The 21,628-nt window shown below is 36.7% G+C and overlaps 1 protein-coding gene across 2 annotated transcripts in view; it reads left to right on the top strand.

Annotated features, from left to right (window-relative positions):
• Positions 1 to 2,732: 2,732 nt before the first annotated feature.
• FAP (fibroblast activation protein alpha) overlaps positions 2,733 to 21,628 on the top strand; it is a 39,765-nt gene continuing 20,869 nt past the window's right edge. The window contains exons 1-11 of one of the 2 annotated variants that reach the window (XM_062004754.1): positions 2,733 to 2,892; positions 3,156 to 3,240; positions 11,743 to 11,838; positions 13,598 to 13,692; positions 13,849 to 13,923; positions 14,114 to 14,166; positions 15,229 to 15,301; positions 16,863 to 16,983; positions 17,529 to 17,683; positions 18,766 to 18,869; positions 19,212 to 19,347. In XM_062004754.1, the coding sequence (XP_061860738.1) occupies positions 2,887 to 2,892; positions 3,156 to 3,240; positions 11,743 to 11,838; positions 13,598 to 13,692; positions 13,849 to 13,923; positions 14,114 to 14,166; positions 15,229 to 15,301; positions 16,863 to 16,983; positions 17,529 to 17,683; positions 18,766 to 18,869; positions 19,212 to 19,347 (999 nt within the window). In that variant the 5' untranslated portion in view covers positions 2,733 to 2,886. The remainder of the gene's footprint in view (positions 2,893 to 3,155; positions 3,241 to 11,742; positions 11,839 to 13,597; positions 13,693 to 13,848; positions 13,924 to 14,113; positions 14,167 to 15,228; positions 15,302 to 16,862; positions 16,984 to 17,528; positions 17,684 to 18,765; positions 18,870 to 19,211; positions 19,348 to 21,628) is intronic. The other variant, XM_062004755.1, reaches the window with a different exon arrangement.

Below are 21,628 nucleotides of genomic sequence, written 5' to 3'. Positions count from 1 at the left end.
AGGCTTTATTTTATAGCTCAGTTAACCTCTGGCACCTTTCTATATGTAACAGAGAGCTTGAAACCTTGACTGTGGGGCAGAGCACAGAGGTCCTTGGTTGACGTTTCTTCCCAGAACACTGAATACTACTAAGGATACGAGACTGCCTTTTTTTGTTTGATTTGGTTTGGTTTGGTTTGGGATTTTTTCCTTTTGTTGCTGTTATTGTAGTTGTTGCCTTATACCACAACTCATCCTGGATGCCATCTCAAAACACACGAAGGAAAAGATAGTTATTGGGGGGAGTCAATATGGATTCGTCAAGGGGAAATTCTGCTTGATCAACTTGATAGCCTCCTATGAGAGTATAACTGGCTGGCTAGGTGAGGGAAGAACAGTGGATGTCATCTACCTTGACTTCAGCAACGCTTCCGATATCATCTCCCATAACATCCTCATCAAAAAGCTCAGGCAGTGTGGCTTGGATGAGTGGACAGTGAGGTGGATCAAGAGCTGTCTGAATGACAGAGCCCAAGGGTTGGTGATCAATGGCACGGAATCGAGTTGGAGGCCTGTGGACAGTGGAGTTCCACAGAGTCAGTTCTGGGGCCAGCCTTATTCAACATTGTCATCAACAACCTGGATGAGGTGACATAGTGTACCCTCAGCAAGTTCCCTGATGACACCAAACTGGGAGGACTGATGATTCCCCAGAAGGCTGTGCTGACATTCAGAGGGATCTCGACTGGCTTGAGAGTGAGGCAGAGAGGAACCTCACGAGGTTCAACAAGGACAAGGGCAGAGAGTCCTGCATCTGGTGAAGAACATCCCCATGCACCAGTAGAGGCTTCAGGATGACCTGCTGGAGAACAGCTCTACAGAGACAGACCTGGGAGTTCTGGTTGATAATAAACTAACCATGAGCCAGCAATGTGCCCTCGTGGCCAAGAAGGCCAATGGCATCCTGGAATGCATCAAGAATAGTGTGGCCAGCAGGTCAAGGGAGGTTCTTCTCCCCCTCTACTCTGCCCTGGTGAGGCCTCATCTGGAGTCCTGTGTTCAGTTTTGGGCTTCCCAGCTCAAGAGGAAACTTCTAGAGAGAGTCCAGTGCAGGCCCACCAAGATGATCAGAGGACCTCTCTTATGAGGAAAAGCTGTGGGAACTGCGACTGTTCTGCTTGGGACTGATCAGCAAGATGATCAGAGGACTGAAGCATCTTTCTTATGAGGAAAGGCTGTGGGATCTGGGACTGCTCGGCCTGGAGGAGACTGAGGAGGGATCTCATTAATACTTACTTTTTAAGAAGGTGTATGTCAAGAGCATGGGATGACACTTTTTTCTGTAGTGTCCAGTGATAGGACTAGGGGTAATGGACAAATGCTGGAACACAAAAAGTTCCACTTAAACACATCTTCTTTCCTGTTCAGGTGAGGGAGCCCCCACAGAGCGCGGGTTTCTCCCAACTCCAGCCATTCTGTGATTCTTTGATTTTGTGAACTGAAATGCCTGGCCCAGTCTCACAGTCAGGTTAATCATCTGAATTAATGATTACTGGCACTGTGGTAGGAGCACTGGAAGAATTTCCTTTTTTGAGATCAACCTTGTGAGACCCAGACATTGCTGATAGGCAGCTGTGCATTGCAGAGTGTGCAAAAATGCATTGAACATCCAAACTTCCTGAGCGGTTCCGGCAAACCTGAAAACGTGGGAGTTGCTGGGAAAGAGCAATTAGCAGTTACGAAGGGAGGGGACAACACAGAGCCCTCCTGAGTGCCCCGGGTACCCGTGGCCTACCAGGCAGCGCAGGGCCAAACCGAACGGTGCTACAAGCCCAGGAAAGGTCGCCCCAGTTAGACGTTTCCGTCCCTCCAGCCCCGACTGCGCCTCTGCGGGGCGTGCGGCCGCTAGGGGGCAGCGTGGCCGTTCCCCCCGGTCGTTCTTCCCCCCGTGCTGGTCGTTCTTCCCGCCGCCCTGGGACAGCGCCCGCGGCCGCTGTCAGGGCCTGTCCGCGCCTCACGGGGTCTCGGCGCGGCCCGCACCGCTCCCACGTGCAGCAGAGCGAGAGCGGGAGGGTGAAGTCAGTTTAATCAGCGCGGCATACTTACTTCGCCTTTCGAGCTTTTCTTCTCTCTGCCGAGGGATCTCTTATGTAACTTAACACTGCTGTCTCAAGAGAAGTCTGCTGTGTTTTCAGCTGACCTCATTTCAGTGGGCTAAAGAAAATATGTGGTTGTTTAAGCACTCTTTCAGAATTTGCACTAGGCCTGTAAGTACTTACTTCTCTAAGCCCTCTTGCATAGCCTGCAGAAGTTTATCGTTTTCTGATTAAAAAAAAATAGTTCTCCCATGTGGAAGACATTAAGCAATACTGTTTCTGCTTCTTGCTTTGCATTCTTACACTATCATTTATTATTTCAAAAAGTAAACATACATGAATTACATGTAAACACTAAAACTATAGAATTTTCTTCTAATCCCGCTAGAGAGACTAGAAATAAGGTCATGACTGTGTCCTGAGAACGAGAGAATTGCCAAAATACACAGTAGATACTTTTCAGAGAAAACCAGTAAATATCAAGTAACTGTTGAGTCATAAAACCCTTAAGTTAGTGTAAGCAGATGCTGGTTACAGCTCATATTGATGGCAAGTATATAATCACCACCCTTACAGCCACCCACTGTCCATTTCTCATCCAAGAACTGCCCCGAAAGCGTGTTTCTAATTTTATGGAAACCCTTTGAAATTTGGCACAGTTTTCAAAAGTATGTAGGAAAAAAAAAAAAGTCTGCCAGAGGTTTGGCCTCAAACTGTGAAAACAGACACTGCCTTTTCAAACTCTTCTACCAGATCCACTGACCAACACCCAGAAGAGAGAATTTACATTCTTTTAGAATACAGCAGGAAAATGAAGGTCTGTATGCTGCTGGATTCAGCTTTTGGTAACTTTTATATCTGTTGTTTTAAACTGTCAATTGTTGCACAAGGCCAGGCTCGGATGTGAAAGTATTTGTTTTCATGAAAAAGGAAAGGGAAGTCTTTTCAAACGTGCTGCAGGGACATTGTCGCTTGTTGCTTACAGCAGTTAGAGAGTGGAAGGATTTAATAATTTACAAGCCATAGAAGCATGCTTTAGGCAATATTAGAATGTAATTATTGTTTATTTCTGTCCTGCAGACCCGACTAAAAATCATATTTGGTGTGGTTATATGCCTTTTGCTTTCCTTACTACTTATGTGTATTATACTGCTTCCATCAAAAGGTAAGGCATTTGTAACCTAATGTAGTGTAAAACAGTATATCTTTAGCTACTATAGCTTCAGACAGTTTATAAAAGTTTGTCAATTCATCTTTAGTATTGTCCTGTGAGAATTGTCATGATTTTGTCATTTAACAGAAACATATTGACAACAGAATTATCCTGAAGGTAGGATTGAAACTTCAGCAGTTCTTGAAACAGGGAACTCCTTGAAGTGAAAAGCACCCAAATTAATTTTATTGTGCATTATACATAATGTCCATAGATAGGACTGCCAAAATAATTCTCAGATCTTCTCATGTTTTGTTTTAGTGGTTGAGACTCTCACAAACTGTTAGGAATTTCCTCTAGCTTAGTGAGCTTGTATTTGTATCCAAACGGTTGTGTAATAATTATGTAACTTCTTTATCTAATTACAATTAAACTTTTTGTTGTAGGTAGGGTTCAATGAATTGTTTATGAATGTATTTTAAACTGGGTTTGAAAAATTAAAAACAGCATTGTATAAAGTAGGGATACATAGTTTGCTCAAGTGTTATGCCAGCTGTAGGTAAATCACCACAGTGTGGTCTGCCGAGTCCTTTGGTAAAGTCTGAGATGAGGGTGGTCTGAAATTTAGAGCCTGTGTGGCACTGACTTGAAGGTAATTTTTTCCCATGAGAGGTGCAGTAAGGGCAATCTATCTATCTAGCTACATGGTACTTTCACTATAGTAGATTAATTGAATGTCCCAAAAATAATTAAAATTGTATTTAAAAGCCTATATTCCAGTAACAGGGATCTTTTTTCTGATATTGTTCTTTGTTCATGTGTTGTCAAGGTGACTGAGATGAAGGAATCAGTTTTGTGATTACAACTAAATGTTATAAAATCAGGTTTCTGCTTAATTTTTTTGAAGGTTAAGTCCTGTAGTTAATATGCAAGTTTTGTGAAAGGTGAAATCTCATTCCTACCTGATATTTCTATGGAATAGGATTATCATGGGCTGTTTTGTTGAGAGAAGGGTTGAAGGTTTCTGTAGCAGTTAGGACTGATTCTGTTATGCAGCATGTGGACATGAGGATAGAAGGTATCAAGGTGGGAGGCAGTGCTGGGAAGAGATACTGTCTCAGAGTGATAGGTTTTAGTTTTACTGTCAATGAAGGGGCACCAGGTTTTTTGGCTATCTTGAGCATGGTCAAATCTGAGCTTTCATTACTAGATAATTACTAGATAAATATATGATATTTATATGATATTTGGGGGTCAAACTGCTGAAGAGCAGCTCTGCAGAGAGAGACCTGGGAGTCCTGATTGATAATAAGCTAAATATGAGCCAGCAATGTGCCCTCGTGGCCAAGAAGGCCAATGGCATCCTGGGATGCATCAAGAAGAGTGTGGTCAGCAGGTCAAGGGAGGTTCTTCTCCCTCTCTACTCTGCCCTGGTGAGGCCTCATCTGGAGTACTATGTCCAGTTCTGGACTCCTCAGCTCAAGAGGGACAGCGAAGTGCTGGAGAGAGTCCAGTGCAGGCCCACCAAGACGATCAGGGGAATGGAACATCTTTCATATGAGGAAAGGCTGTGGGAATTGGGGCTGTTTAGTCTGGAGAAGAGGAGAGTGAGGGGTGATCTTTTTAACATTTATAAATATCTAAAATATTTATATATTTTAGATATATATAATATATTTATAAATATCTAAAAGGTGGGTGTCAGGAGGTTGGGACATCCTTTTTTTCTATAGTAGCTAGCAACAGGACAAGGGGTAATGGGATGAAGCTGGAACACAAAAAGTTCCACTTAAACATAAGAAAAAACTATTTCACCGTGAGAGTGACAGAGCAGTGGAACAGGCTGCCCAGAGGGGTTGTGGAGTCTTCTTCCTTGGAGATCTTCAAGACCTGCCTGGACATGTTCCTATGTGACCTGATCTAGGTGACCCTGCTTCTGCAGGGGGTTTGGACTAGATGATCTCTAAAGGTCCCTTCCAACCCCTACCATTCTATGATTCTATGATATGATATCGAGTCAGGGTTACTCATACCAAGTCTGCATGTTAAGACAAGTCAAAATATTTTTATGAGATTTAAATAAAAAGAGCAGTGGGGAGACAAAGAGGCTAGAGACCAAGGATCAGTTTGCCATTGAAGACACTGAAGTTAGTAAAGAAGGCACTGTAGGAGGAAGTGAATTTATTTTTTTTCCTGTCTGAAATTACCACATGTCAGCTTATTGGTCTTATTCTGACCCTGTTCAGTACATGAGCCATTGTGAAGAACTCTTTTAATCTTTCACAGTTTCTTGGAATAACGACTTGTTAACCAGTCATATCAGACATCACATTTAGATCCAGTAGGATGATAACGAGTTTATCTTACTTTGCAGAGTGCTTTTGAAGAGCGTTTTAGGCAGTTGTGGAATACACAATGATGTTGAACACACGATTATGTTCAACATGTCTGATTACAACTTCTTATTCTCAAGTGGAACTGGAAGTGCAGTGCTGCTGTTATATGTTGGAATGCCTAAAACTTTTTGAATTCTTAGTAATTGTAAATGGAAGAAGTAGAAATTAATTTTGAGCTTAAAAATTTTGTAAATTGAAGACAAATAGGTAACACCTACAGAGATGTAATGTTGTTTGTACATTCTGCCTTTACTACTGCTTAACTGAAAGGCTGTGGCAATCTAGAAAGACAACTAATTCCATATGAGAAACATATGGACATAGACCAACTAAATTTCTGCTTAAGAGATGAGCAAAGAAAAATGTCATCTGCAATTCTGAAAGAACTGGAAGAACTGCTGAAGAGCAGCTCTGCAGAGAGAGACCTGGGAGTCCTGATTGATAATAAACTAAACATGAGCCAGCAATGTGCCCTCGTGGCCAAGAAAGCCAATGATGTTCTGGGATGCATCAAGAAGAGTGTGGCCAGCAGGTAGTGGGAGGTTCTTCTCCCCCTCTAGTCTCCCCTGATGAGGCTTCATCTGGAGGACTGTGTCCAGTTCTGGGCTCCTCAGCTCAAGAGGGACAGGGAACTGCTGGAGAGAGTCCAGTGCAGGGCCACCAAGATGATCAAGGGTATAGAACATCTCTCATACGAGGAAAGACTGCGGGAACTGGGGCTGTTTAGTCTGGAGAAGAGGAGGTTGAGGGATGATCTTATTAAGATTTATAAATATCTAAAGGGTGGATGTCAGGAGGTTGGGACATCCTTTTTTTCTATAGTAAATAGTAACAGGACAAGAGGTAACAGGATGAAGCTGGAACACAAAAAGTTCCACTTAAACATAAGAAAAAACTACTTCACCATGAGAGTGACAGAGCAGTGGAACAGGTTGCCCAGGGGGGTTGTGGAGTCTCCTTCCTTGGAGGTCTTCAAGACCTGCCTGGACATGTTCCTATGCGACCTGATCTAGGTGACCCTGCTTCTGCTTCTATGATTCTATGAAACACTTAGTTCTGGTTTTGTCTGCTTAAGTGTCTGGTAATTCCATGTTATTCAAAGTTCTCAAAGTGTGATAGCTGGTTGTGGTTTACACATAGAAGAGTGTAAAAATGTGAAATATTCTCAAAGGTTATATTGGAAAATAATTTTCTTTTCATGGACGATACTAGGGGAGCAATACTTAACTGCAGTTATTACACAATTTCTACAAGGCTCAGAAGAGCAAGGAGGGCCAATCTTAATATAGAGAATGGCATCTATGCCTAAGAAATAAGTGATAGTTTTTTGACATTTCTTTGAGTTAGGAATGTGCTGTGTGATTTAAATAACTATGATAACCCAAGTCTATAAACAGTTCAGAAAGAGTTTCTTTTCACTTGTGTACTCATCCTGGTCTTCTACAACATAAACAAGAAGGAAAATACCTGTCTGCAGGTGAAAACCAGAACCATAGGCACAGTTACAATTAACTGAATGAATTGCTTAGACTCCAGTTAATCTTCTGCTATTTTTAGAGAGTATCCAGATCTTTCTTGTCAATGTTTCTGGTCCCATTGTACACTTGCCCTAGACCTAAGACCAAGACCCTGGTTCTCTGCTATTGCAGATTACATCATAGGGCATACTTCTCAGGCAGGTGAGCAGACAGTTTCTTAGGAACTGGTGGTGTTCTTGTCTACACCCCCGCCAAATCTGTTTTCTGATTCAATAAATGCCTCCTTGCATTCCGATGCAAAGTCAAAGAATTACTTCCATCATTGTGAAGTGGAAGAAAAATTCCTCCAGTTGCTAGCACCGAACTCAGCTGGAGACGCTGCCACCATCTAATTGAAATGAGTGCCTAGATATTTTACTTAAAATCAAAATAAAGAGAAATTCTCCTCTTCTTGGCCATCTATCAAAATGGTCAAGTGACAATTAGAGATTATACACTCTCATCTGTTGTTGAAGTTCCTTGTAATTGAAAATCAAGAGATCTCTGTGACAGTGTGCTTCCACAAAAATCTGTTGGTTCAGTCTTGGCTACAATTTCAGGCTCAGATCTAAGTAATAGTGTAAACCTAGCTGCAGTTCACACTGTACACTGGGGGCTATCATAAGTTACTAGAGCAGAGTAGTAAAACCCAACATCAACATGGATTAGACTAATTCATACCTCTTCTATTTGATACTTTAGACTGCATAAAAATTGTTAGGGATTCATACTAAAATATTTCAAGATTAATTTTCAAAACCCAGTATGCTCCATTAGTTTATATTCTCCTAACAGGGTTCAGTTTATACTTGTACAGCTCTGTTCCATGACAATGCTCCTAGGACTGTGGGGCTGGAAGGGCCCTTTTTCTTTCCAAATCTGATTAGTGCTTTGAAGAAACCTAGATTCTTAAATCAGCATGAACAGCCTTTATTAATTTTCCGAGCTTAGTCACATACCAGTTACAAAATAAATACTCTAAAAGGAATTACCACAACAATTTTATGTCTCCAAGTCTATGCTTAGAAATAATGTTCAGTGGCTATGATCTAAGGTAAATTTTATATTAGGTTTTCTTTATAAATATATTTTCTGAAAACTTAATTTTCAGCAACTGAAAGGGTCACTAGTAAACTGAACCATTCTCCTTCTAGCATTCTGTAGCTTTCCATACACAGCTTCTGTTCCTACCAATAATACGATCTGGATCATGCTGCAGGACATAACTTGTTCAGACTTCGTTTTTTCTTCTCAGTCCAAAGAGTGTTCATAGAATAAACTTCACTGAGAAAGCAGTGGCACACCTCACAAAAAATGGCTGAATATAACTCAGGCATGGAAAAGCAAATTCAGCTGACATGGACCTGAGTGTGACCAGAAGTTCTGGAGAAAGAATGGGAGCATTGTAATTAATTTCTGATACTAAACTGGGCTGTGGTTTACTCAAGTCGAAGGCTGTCTTCCTGCATATGTTGAAGGGACTGGTGCTCTACCTAATCAGCATCAGCCCATAGAGATAAGAATGAACAGAAGCGGGATGTAGCACCATGCTAACCATCTTTCTTTTAGCAAATCATCTCTTTGCTTTGTAGCACTGGATGCTAAATAAAGTACATATAAAAATACATATATTTTAGATATTTATAAATACATATAAGATACATATGTACAACTACAGGTATAAAAATAATAAATATGGAAACCCAAATACTTTCTGATTAATGTGTACTCTTGCTTTAATTTGGCAGGAGTAGAAACAATTTATATGGCCGCACATTAGAACATGCGGTGGAATAAGACAACAGGGCTTTGACACAGAAGTCAAGCATTGCACTGATCTACCCACATCCAGTCTTTGAAAAGGAGTAATCCTGCTAATACTGAGTTTCACAGTAATAGACTAATGTGCGTTAATCTGGGTTTAATATAATTGGAAGTTCTGCTGTCTGTATTTTATTGAGGTCTCTCACAACAGTGATAATAGTAGATTAATAGATGCTTAGAGGCTTTTGTCACCGCTATTATACTTGTAGCTTGAATGCATGAGTGAGTAATGATGATCATGGAATATATAAAGCAAGTTACATTGTGAAGCAAAATAACCAATTAGATGCACAGAGAAGTATACAACTTCACCCTCTAAACAAGCTATAAAGGCTTAAAACTGAGTGAAGTGGTGAAGGAAAAAGAGAAAACTGAAAGTCAGTAAGTTTTCATTTCTGTGGTTTGATCTGCTATTTGCTTCTTTTTTGTCCCTAGGCATCTTTTTTCATGTTTGTTATTTCCTTGAGACACGAAACACAATGAAAGAATGTACCAAGTATGCCAACAGCAATCCTCATCCTTGTCTGTATAGTGCTACAGATGTGTAGACTACTTTTTCATATTAGGGTCTGCAAGCCAATTTTTTAAATACTATTATTGATTCATTCTTTAGTTACAGAAGAAACAATCAGCAACAATTGTAGGAAACAATTAAAGATGCTGCTTTTAATTAAAGCATTTAAAGATATCTTCTGTTGCCTAGAAACAAGCATTCAAAATTATAAGTAATCAAGTAAGAAATAGTTGTCCTCAGATTTTTTTCAATCCCCTGGTAGAAATTCAGATATGAGTGGACACATTTTGAAAATCATTATCACTCATAATAAACTATCACAGAATATTAAGTATGTAAAGATAGATAGCGAACAGATTAAAGGTTTAAATTAAAGCTGGGAAAATTAGACCAGAGATGAGACATTCATGATGTTGCTTGTCTTTTTAGTAAAAAACCCTCTTAAGCTGAGAGAAGAAACCAGAAAATTTTACCAGAATACGGTATTGAAGAGGATTGCAAATTTAAGCTTCCTATACCCAGAACCATGGAAACAGATCTTAACAGGGTCTTTCTCTTGCTAATAGGCATATTCACTTAAAGAATTTGAACTCAAATGTAGTGATAAGTAATTATCATTCAATATAAATCAAAGTGGATTCATCTTTGGAATTATTTTCTCTGCATTTTTTTAAGATTTTGCCATCCTCCATGCTTATCATTGGCATATTAAAGATCTCTAATATACAGGCATGGTATTAGAAAGAGGAATCAACTTCTTATTGAAATTCTTGGGATATTTTCTGGACATATTGCTAGCTCAGAGTTTATACTGATAGGTTTTTGTGTGTGGATTGGCATTCAGTTTTATTTCTCATGACAGCTTTCTTCTGCATTAGTGCAGCCAAGAGTGGTCTCAACAGTCAACCTGACATGTGTATTCTACAGTAAATAATAGTCACTTAGCAGAAGAAAATGTGTGTTATCATTACAAAGTACCATAGAAGAGAAGAAACGTTTCCCAAGAAGTCAGTGTAATCTTAACAGAGAGGGCAGCTGTAATGGGGAAGTGGTGGAGCATGATATAAAACCTGAGGGCAACGAGTCATCTTGATTATCTGGCTGTCATCTGAGTGCTCTGAAGGAACAAACAAGGGAAGTCACAGAGACGTGCTAGGCTGCAGTATGACATCCCCACTACCTCTGAAGACCATTGCAAAAGTCCCCTCGATTTTAAAGGAAAAAGGCATAGAATCCCGAATGTCTAGACATAAAAGCTGCCATTATTATGGTACTGAACTATAAAAACTCACCATTATCAGAAATGTTCCTTTATCTTTTAAGAATTAAATATTTTTAATACTCTTTCTCTTGTGCACTGTATGTTTTTCCTTTTATTGCCTTTTTTTACATTTTTATAATGGAATTTTTCATTTCCATATGCTTAGCAAGGCAGCATTTTCGGCATCACACTCTCCTCGTCCAGTTGATTGTCCTTAAATTGTGTTTTAAAACTGGCCTTGCTTAAGGTGTTTAGCTTTGGGAAGAAACATAGTCACATGAGAGCCGCAAAACCAACCACAATTTTGTGCATTATTTTAATGCAGATAACTGATCTACTTAGAAATCAAGTATTAGAGTCCTTGTCTTCTCTCCAGAATCATTTCCAGTTTTCTTTTGCAGCTTTAAATAAGTAGTCGAAATTTGGGTACACTCATCAGTTATTTTTCAGCATTCTTTTTACCTGCAAACTTTTATTTTAATTTTTCATGTGGTTACAAAGAAACATATATGAACAGTGATTATTTTGCAAGCCTTATATGTATTTTTTAAGATGCTGTTATTTGGCTCTACTGAGTAAGGACAGATACCTCTTAAAACAGTTGTCTCTGCGTATCATACAAGTTCATGAAACTCATGCTTTATAAAAAACACTTTGATTTCTCTTTTTTGTGGAAAGGAGTTTTCTTGGATTCACAGGGTCTATGAGTAAATACCTCTATGTGAATAAATGACTGGGTGAAATAAAATAGTTGTCTGGTTTCTAATTTTATGTTCCTAAAGGTGAGAACTTCACATGCAAAAGGACATTATCGAAACTGTAGAAGAGAATTTTCCTTTCTGCTGTGCCTATTCTCTGCATACTTCCAGGATTATGCTATCCTTACTATTCCTGGGTGTAAATATAGAAAAAGGAAATATTGGAGTAGTAATTAATTTTTTTCTTTATGTTTTTCCCACTTCACAGCATTGAATTAACATAAACTTCCTATCTTATTCTTAGTTGTCAACACAAATGACGATACCAGAGCTCTTACACTGGAGGATTATTTGAATGGAAACTTCCAATATAAAACCTTCTTTCCATATTGGGTGTCAGGTAAGTAAAATTTCTTCTCAAATGTACTTTGATGTGCTTTTCTAATATGTATTTACACAGATTCAGAAATGTATTTTCCTTCCAGCTTTACTATGAATGAATGCTAACTACGAAATGAAACAATCTGCTAGTCAAAACGTATGGTTGAAATTTACTATTCTGTCAGTCATTCCAGAAAATGCAGGTATTTGATGTTTCAACAGACATATTTGAGTCAAGTATAAGTTGCAGTTTAGAGGCCTTCAGAGTTTTATTTCTTTTACTGTCATATTCATTGCGGCAAGTGAAGGAAATATGTCAACGTATCAGTCATTTCTTAAGTGATCTCCTTTTTGGGGTTTGTCACAACACTTTTCACTTACCATTTGTAATAATTGAGGTAGTTTGTCTCGCAGGCCCCGTTCTTTATTTTCAGTAGTACCTGCTTCTGCAATTAACACAGCTGCTCTTATGTCCTTTAAGGAAATGGCGACTCTGATGGAATCCCCAAGTTCCAATGTATTGCACAGAAAATACGGTTGAGTTTCTAAGGAAGTTCCTTTAGCTAGAAGCTAAAGACATGGAGTTAATTGCTGCTGATAGATGTGTCTGTGTGTGGCTGTAATCCTAGTCTTGTTATCATTGAATTGCAACAGCACCAAAAGGCTGGAGCTAGGTTGGATTATATTCTCCTACACACAATACTACCACTCCTATTGCTAACAGCAGTTCATTTTGCAATTAATAATTTTAATTATGTTGACGTCACTTGCGTGATTTAAAAATTAGGTCACCATTTGTTAGAATTCTTTCTGAATGTCTGAGTATGTAGGCAGCATATCACCTAAACCCAATATTTTCCTTCCTACTTTATATCCTTCTCACTTAGACTTATCTTTCCTCTTAACAGTCACAAAGCTCACACAAAAGTCATGCCATAGATTCCATAGATAGTCATGCCTACAGCATTCCATATGTCTACTTTTCTTCTGAAGCAAGGAGTTAAAATTGAATATCTCTTCCTAAGGGTGCCTGAGATCACCACAAATGCTGTTACACAAATCGCAGAAGTGTGCTCAAAAGATCCAAGGATGATCTAATTTCCTAAAATGGACACCTTATACAATGTTTCAGGCTGCATTTAAGCTGTTAAAAGTCTTTCTTTAGCTACAACAAGTATGCAACTCCTCCTTTCTGTTTATAGCTGTGAAAATAACAATGTGAAACTAAAATTCTAATCTTCATTCTCTACTTATTCTCCACCTATGAATCAGGCCTTGAGTGCAGGTAGGGTTGAATTCCATTCTAATTCAAGGCCACTCACTCTCACTTTGTAGGACCTGTGTGAGTAAGAGCGGTGTTATTTACGTATCATCAGTTACATGGTGATGCTCTCTGCAGAATGTTCTGATGAAATAAGCAAATAACTGAATGTTTTCTTTAAACATTTCCATTGTGATACTGACCTTGTAATGAGTCTATCCCTGATATTCTAGATCAGATATTACCGAGAACAAAATCTGGCATTTAATTATACGGTTAACTATCTGATTCTGTATGCAGTATGTATTCTTCAGAATGTACTTAGGAACCCTGAAGAAAGTTTGTTGATAAGCTTATACCTTGTTACCATTAGATGAAAATAATTTTTTGTGTAGATGACAAGATATTTACTAAAAATGTATTCATTGATTGGAGTAGGAATATTTTTATAATCAATCAGGACTGTTCTATAGTATCTTCTGTGCAAGGTAACAGTTCTTTTATTTTGTTTATAAAGATAATGAATATCTTCATCAGTCTGCAGAAGATGATCTTATTCTTTACAATGTTGAAATGAACTACCCAACTACCATCATGACAAACAGCACCATGGTATGTACATTTTCAATTAATAAAAAGAAGGTAAAATGCAGTTGCTTTTCAGGTACTGAAAAGTTTAAAAGTTTAAAAGTGAGATTAAAATCTGACTCATCAAATCCTTTTGTAAAGCTTTTTTACTAGAGCCTAATCTACTTATATATCTTTCAGAAACAAGTGAATGCTTCAAATTATGTCTTATCATCAGACAAATATTTCATAGCTCTGGAAAGCAATTATTCAAAGGTAATTATTTTAATATATAACTTCATGAAATCTTTGATTTCTTTTAGTATTTTGCTGTTTGTGATTGCCACAGATAAATGTTTCTTGATACTTTCTCAGGAAAATTATAGGCTATGAAAAGACAGATGATTGTTTTTAATTAGATTATCTTTTTCTAAAATAATATTGTTTTCTTGCTTAATTTTTGCAGCTGTGGAGATACTCTTATACGGCATCATACCACATTTATGATCTCATTTATGGGTAAGGCCTGATATCTCTTAAAAATAGCTGTGGTGAATACTCTGTAGTGATGTACTTGCAAGCATTTCCACTGAAAAAATCTGTAGTAATGTGATTACAGTCCTGCTTTGCTTTTACCTGGATCTACCAGGTTACTCATTTGCTTGAAAAAATCATGCAATCCTTTCATCTACTTATCCTGATAGCTGGACTGATTTATATTTCATGCCCTAAAACTTTAACTACTTAAGATTTTCAACTTTTTTTTCTTCTCTGCATGATTTTCTCCCAGCCTGTCTTGACTACTTGAGTCTTCTTCAATCTCACATCTGGTGTCTCCATACCCTTCTGTTTGCTAATTCATTCTTTTTATGGCTAATCTAATCTTTAGCTTTCCTCAAATTCTCATGTCCTTTGGTGCTCCAGTGATCTTGTAATAGTCCATCCTGAGTTCCTCAAAAGTTCTCCTATGGCTATCGATCTTCCCCAAACCACTTCTCTTTCCACCCAAGTTCGAAGGAGGCCATCTGCCTCCCCCAGTCACCTTTTTATGCCGTAAGTAGCAGCGTGACCAAATGCTTCTTAGTTATGAGCAACAGGGGCTGCACTGAGCTGCAGAAACTGTTGGGAAACTGTCTCAAGGTGACAGGAAAAGATTGCTGCAAGCTAATGTGAGTAGAGGTACTGCATGTGGGTGATGTACCTTAACAAACATGACTGCTGCTTTTACGCTTGTCTCAAATGCTATATCTTTGAGCCTTTCCCAATAACTTACCGAGACTGCAATGTAGACTGCACATAGAGCAAATTATTTAGATACTTGTGCAGTATTTAGAAAGAGATAAGACTGGCTTCTTAGCCTGACTAATATCTTTTTAAAGACTGGAGTTGCAAGCTTTTACCAGCACTGGTACACACCGTAACGTTACTGCATGTCCCACTGCCTGCCATAATTTTGCATTGCTCAAGAAACAATAAGCTGTTAGAAAATATATCCCTTCTTGAATTTTAAATGAATTTACAGTATAATGATCCATTTGCACTGTGCACAAAAAGCCATCTCAACTTCTTTCCTTTTTTTAGTGGTTTTGTAACAGAAAATCAGCTTCCACATAAAATTCAGTATTTATCCTGGTCACCCGTTGGACACAAATTGGTCAGTAAAGATAATGAAGTGCTAGAATGATTTTGCTTTGTGTGGCTAGAAGACATTTATTTACTTTTGGTTATTATTTTGTTAGGCCATATTTTTGACAGGCCTGTATGTATTAACCTTGGTTGTGAGCAAGAGTGACAAACAAAATTATTTTAACTTGTTAAAATTTTAACTTATCTGTGTCTCAATAGAAGAATCCATGTTCTCAGCTATATTATGTGTTTCAATTCACTAGATAGAATTAAATGTACTTTCAATGCCTAAAAACAAAGTGTTTTCCTTTGACAGTGTGTAACACTTGAGTTTCCTATGGAGATTTAGAGATGTAATATTTAAGTATTTTCTAAAATTTTTGTTCTAGGAAATGCTTGCCAGATTTTTATTACAAAAAAAATGATATTTTCTTTTTTCTAATAGCTTTTATTGCCAAAATATGTCTTTCTCAGTAATTCTAATGAATCTATTGCATAAAACAAGTTTATCAACTTTTTTCATTCTTGATTCCAAACTCATTTTAAATACTTATCTAGTAGTGAGAAAATATTTGTGTAAGACAAATTTTTTAAACATCATACTAGTTTCAGAAAATACAGAAATATTCAGAAAACAGAGTAGGCTAAATATCCGTGGACAATTTATTGGGAATATTTTTCCACGTTTTTAGGAGAGTATCGCTTTTCTCAAATTAAATATTCTTATTTTCTTTATCAAGAATTCTGTGGACAGAACACAATGAAGATAGTTTCCTGTCTTCCAATTACTAATACTCTGTGATGTTTTTATACAACAGTCCTGGTATCGTATCTGAGAGTTTTAGGAGTTGCTTTGTTTTTCACTTAAAGCAGAAAGTGCTTAAAATGTACACTGATGTTGCTAACAAATGCTTATAGCTTCAAAAGGCATGATTTTCTAAGAAAGTGATACTTCTGGTGTTGGTTTCTCTACCACATGGACATTCATTTAATTGACATTTAGAGATACCAAAGGCCTAAAAGCATTTCTTTCAAGAACTCTTCTTTGGTAACTAATTTGCCAGAAAGCCAGAAACCAGTCTAGACAGAGTAAAACCATTTTTTCTGTTGTCTTACATCACATAGGTCTTTTGACAAGTTTAGAAAAGTCCAATTATTGTCTTTTTAGAAATTGTATATTTGTTTTATCCTCTACTTTTGTTAGAACCAGAAGAAAAAGTTTAAAAAACATTTTGTCTGAGAGTCTCTTAAAAGCACAGTAATTTGAATGATTTTCAAATATATTTTTTCATGATTTTCCATGCTAAAGCTAGCCACAGAGTCTTCTGAAGTTTATTAAACTCAAATAAGTTGTTCAGGATTTATTCTGACATAGCTGAACATAGAGTTCAGCCTGTTATGTATAATTTGCTGGTGTACCTACTCTTACAAAATTTGCATGGGCTTTTAGTGTAGCATTTCCATTCACCATGTTTTGTGTTCATTATGTCTTCTAATTGGTATAATGCAAGAAGATTGACTGATGAAGATCTTACTTTAACTGCTGTTATTGGTGCCTATACTGATAAGAAATACTGTCCTGTCTTTAGGTTTATGTATATAACAATAATATCTATTTGAAACAAAGTCCAGGAGAGGCACCAATTCAAATAACTAGTGATGGAAAACAGAATGAAATTTTTAATGGGATCCCTGATTGGGTCTATGAAGGTAAGTAAATCTTGAACGGCATCCACTAACATGTTAAATGCTTTGTTTAGATTATCTGTTTCTTACAATGCATTCTAAAATATCTGTGCTAGTGCACTACTTTTAGAGTCCTAAGTTCATTTCCATATTTTATTTTCATACAATGGCTGCATGTTATATTTATACTGTGTAACCAAAATCCTGAGTCTTTTGTTGCTGAAGCTATATCAGAACTTTTCAAATTGGGTTTCCGTCTGCTGCACAGGCAGTAGCTGGGAATTAAGCTTTAATGGAAATGTTAATTTAGGTGAAAATTTGACACTTTGGTGAATCAAAAAAAAGAAAAAAAAAAACAAACACATGCACACAGGAAAAACCCAAGTGTGTCTGTTTTGAGAGTTCTTGACTCCTTTCAGAACTGAGACATCTTGCAATATGTTTGGTGCTTTTTATTTAGGATTACTGTCTTTCTGTCTCTAGGTTGCTACGTGTAGAATGCTAAAATAGATTAGAACATAGATATATGGATTACAATGATAAACTATTATGATTTTTTTTTTCCACAGAGGAAATGCTAGGAACAAAATATGCACTATGGTGGTCTCCAAGTGGAAAATATTTAGCATACGTACAATTTAATGATTCTGACATACCAGTTATTGAATATTCATATTTTGGTGAGGACCAATATCCTAGAAAAATAATTATTCCATATCCAAAGGTATATTTTTTGATTATTTTGTCTTACTTTCTCTTGATAAATGAATTATGGCAATGATAAAGTTAACTGTGCCTGTTGTATTATAGTGTTTAAATCTATCATGGCCAAAATTAATGAAAGAAAATTAACTTAGACCAAGTTCTCAAAAGCTATAGGTACATTCAAAACTGTAGATATTTAATAGTATCAGTGAAATAAACAAAAATACTTATATAAGTAAAAAGCATGTGCAAAATTGCATGCTTGCATGATCAAGCCTTTCATTTTTCAATTCCGTTTACTTACTGTGGTAAAACAACTATGCAGTTGGTTTTTTTCATTATAGTATATGAATTATGAGACAATTTTTATTTTGAAAAGTACAGACTATGACAGCTTCTGTTTATTTGCATACTTCACAGTGCTTTTTGATCTCAAAGGGTTTTGGTTTTTAACTGCTTTCAAGTGCCAGATCTAAGGCAAGAAGGTTTTGAGTTGACATTTCTTTAGCAAGTATTAGAGAGCTCTCCTGACTTCTGTCATGTTTGTATGATTTGCAAGTGATCATCTTAATGTATCTTAAGAAGTTACTCACCTGTTAGCTAGGCTAAATTTCTACAGTAAAGTTGGATGGTTCAGACTACACATGGAGAAGAATTAAAAAACTAATAATGTATGCAATTAGTAAGCAAGCATGTAATCAGTTTAAGCTAAACCATCTTATTTCACAGCTGGGATGCCAGATAGCTCTTGCAATCATGTGACAATAGTTGTAGTTTTATGCCAAAGTAAGTGTAGAGTGTGATGCAAAGATTCACATCACAAAGAGAACACTCGTTCCCATCAAACATGTTTTCTGTACAGAAAGGTATTAAATTTGACTGTTTAAAAGATTTTCTTCTTTAGATATGAAATTATGCAAAGTTAAGTAACATACTACTGCTGTAGTGTCAGTCTGAGATCTTATAAAACCACATTTGCCCTATTATAAACTGAATATGTATTTTGGAACATACCTCCTCTCATGTAAAAAGTGTTGTCGTTTTCCTTGATCTGAATTGTTCAGAGGCTGATAAGACTAACCTCATACATTTTCTTTGAAGGCTGGGGCTAAAAATCCTACTGTTAAAGTATTCATTGTAGACACTATCCATGCTCAAGTATTGGGTCCTAAGGAGGTTCCAGTTCCTGCAGTCATAGCATCCAGGTATTGTGCTCTCATCAGCAAAATACATCTTCCCTTTATTTAAAAGAAGGGTTTTTTTGTCTAATTGTTTTAGATACTTGAACCTCCGAGCTCTTTTCTGTTTCTAACAGTGGAGTGCCTTATTTATCTCCTAGATGGATCAGAAGCTAACTAGGAACGTATTTTGATTCTGTTTGTATGTATATGTTGTTACAAAGGGTAAAAAAAAAAAGTGCCTAAGACAGTGGGAGCTTTGCAGTTGTCTTCCACGGAGCAATATGTGAGATAAAATCTGTAACAATGCTTCTATATTCCCATTACTTAATAATCACATTTCATTTTCTTTTTTTCTTTTATTTTTAGTGACCACTATTTTACATGGCTTACTTGGGTAACAGACAATCGAATCTGTGTTCAATGGCTAAAGAGAATCCAGAATTATTCAGTCTTAGCTATTTGTGACTTCAAAGAAAATTCAAATACCTGGGAATGTCCAGAGGTAATAAAATTGGAAATATGAATTTAATATTGCTGAAATTAGATTTGCTAATCCCATCTGCACTGCTATTTTAATACCTGCTTGTCATGCACAGGTTGCTCTGACTTACTTGCAGAAGTGTATTTAATCCTGAATTCTTTTAGGAAATAATTGTGTCCCTGACACAATTGTCTTTTCAAGTCTTTGATCACATTCATCTTTTAGCTACTAGTGATACCTTTTTCAATATTTTAATTACTGGGAGAGGAGTGATAAAAATTCAATTTATCCAGTAAGAAATAAAATCACAAAAATATTTTTTAGTGAGTCTTAAATAACACTCAAAGCAACAAAAATAATAAGTGTTTCTGAGCAGATTTCATTACTGTTCTTTAGTTCTTTCTTGCTTCCTCATCTTCAAAACTGTAATCAAATAGGATCTTGAGGTTTTCTAGAGACAATTTTATTACACTACATTGAAATTTCATACTAAATCAAAAAAAAGTAACGTCCTTTATGATTAAAGTTAAAATATTTGAAAGAATATACAGATTAAAGGTAAGGCAGGTTTTCATGAGGGAGAAATTCTTTTGTCTTATCAAATCAGGCAAGTTTTGAGAAAGATTCCCTTTTATAGATCTGAAAAGAGAACTTCAGATTAATCACAAGAGTAGCTCTGTCTTTTGCATAGATATGTAATTCTATCATCAAGACAGTTTGGAGGGAAAAATCATGCTCTGTCAAGCATAAGATGGGCTTAGCTATCTATCCCTATATGTAAGTAGTTACAGATCTCACATACAGATGCCTTTCTGAAAAAAAAATCTTTAAAAGACTTTGTAAAGCCTGCAGACTGTAGACACTAATAAATTCATATAGATCCTGATGAAAAGGTTTACCCTGAATTTCAGTACCTCTAGCATAGAAGCTTTATTTACTGTCTTTTACTATTGATGCTATTTGCGTTTCTTAGTTATAGAGTTTATGGTGCAGAACACCTATAAAAACTAGCAGTAGACTGAAACTTTGAACTATTGGGAAATAAAAGGCAAAAATGTTTATAAAGGTGTTATACAGTGTTTATACAGTATTTATTGACACAGACTTTTCAAGCTGAAAAAAATGATTTCTCTTTGATATAACAGTGGTTGCAAATTTTAAAGGAAGTTAAGGTCCTGTTCTTTAAAAAACATTATCATGAAAGTAATCTTCCACAGAGAGTTATCTCAATTTATTAGGAAAAATATAATTTTTACGGCAGAAAAAAAAAAAAAAACAAAAAACCTGAAGTGTTCTAGGATTCTACCATGGTCCACCAAAGTAGTTTAACACAAGCTTAACTTTAAGCATGTAAGCAATGTTATTTATTTCAGTAGAAAATTTATGTGTTTAAAATTAAGCTTGTACTTAATTGCTTTGCTGGAACCAGACCAGACATATTAACATCTTGCAGGACTGTGTTCATGATCCTTGGTTAATTGCATTTCTCCATGAAACCTTATTTATGGAGTCACTACTGACGTTTCTACAATTCTATATTTATACAGTGATACAATGCTTTTATCACATTAAAGTTTGCACAAATGGCCAATTGAAGGAGTGTGAACAGATGGGAGTGCTGCATTAGCTCTATTTGCCGTTAGAAAGTGTATCTCTGTATGTTTCCATTGGCAAAAATAGTTTGCTTGTTGATTTCAGATTAAATCAAGACTCTAATGTACAATGAATGTGCTAGGCTTTATGTACTTGAAAATAATGACATAATATAACCTACAAGATGTTCTTAATGTGTTGATTCATCGAAAACATTCATGTGTTCAAGTCTTGTTCATGTGAAATAGAAACCAATATGACTTTAGTGGAACTATTCATGTGAGTAAAAGCTACTGTCTGTGAACTTGGGATTTCCTATAAAGATGCCAATTCTTTAGTTAAATTCTTTAAATACTTTAGTACAGAAAAATCCCGTAGCAGTCAATGGAACTACTCATATAAGAGAAGTTAAATATATCCTTATGTCATGAAGTTCTGAGCCTTGATTTAAAGAGAGGAAAATAACTTTTGTATGCAGATATAAAATAACACATCCCATTTTTCTTATCTTGAAATCAAATCCTTCTTCTGAGCAAATAGCTCAGTGAATCCCTTGCAAAGTACTGAACACTGTTTTAAGGGGAAAGTACCTGCACCTTTCGCTCAAAGAAGTCTCTTTGCAGGGACTGAGAAAGCGCAATTCTTAATGCTATTGAGATTACACTGAGGATAACAAATACAAACTGTACTCTTTAGAAAGCAAATTTGT

The sequence above is a fragment of the Colius striatus genome, chromosome 11, assembly GCF_028858725.1.
Source record: "Colius striatus isolate bColStr4 chromosome 11, bColStr4.1.hap1, whole genome shotgun sequence".
Classification (NCBI taxonomy): Eukaryota; Metazoa; Chordata; class Aves; order Coliiformes; family Coliidae; genus Colius; species Colius striatus.
The sequence above is the reverse complement of the archived record's forward strand: the minus strand, read 5'-3'. Positions and strand labels throughout refer to the sequence as shown.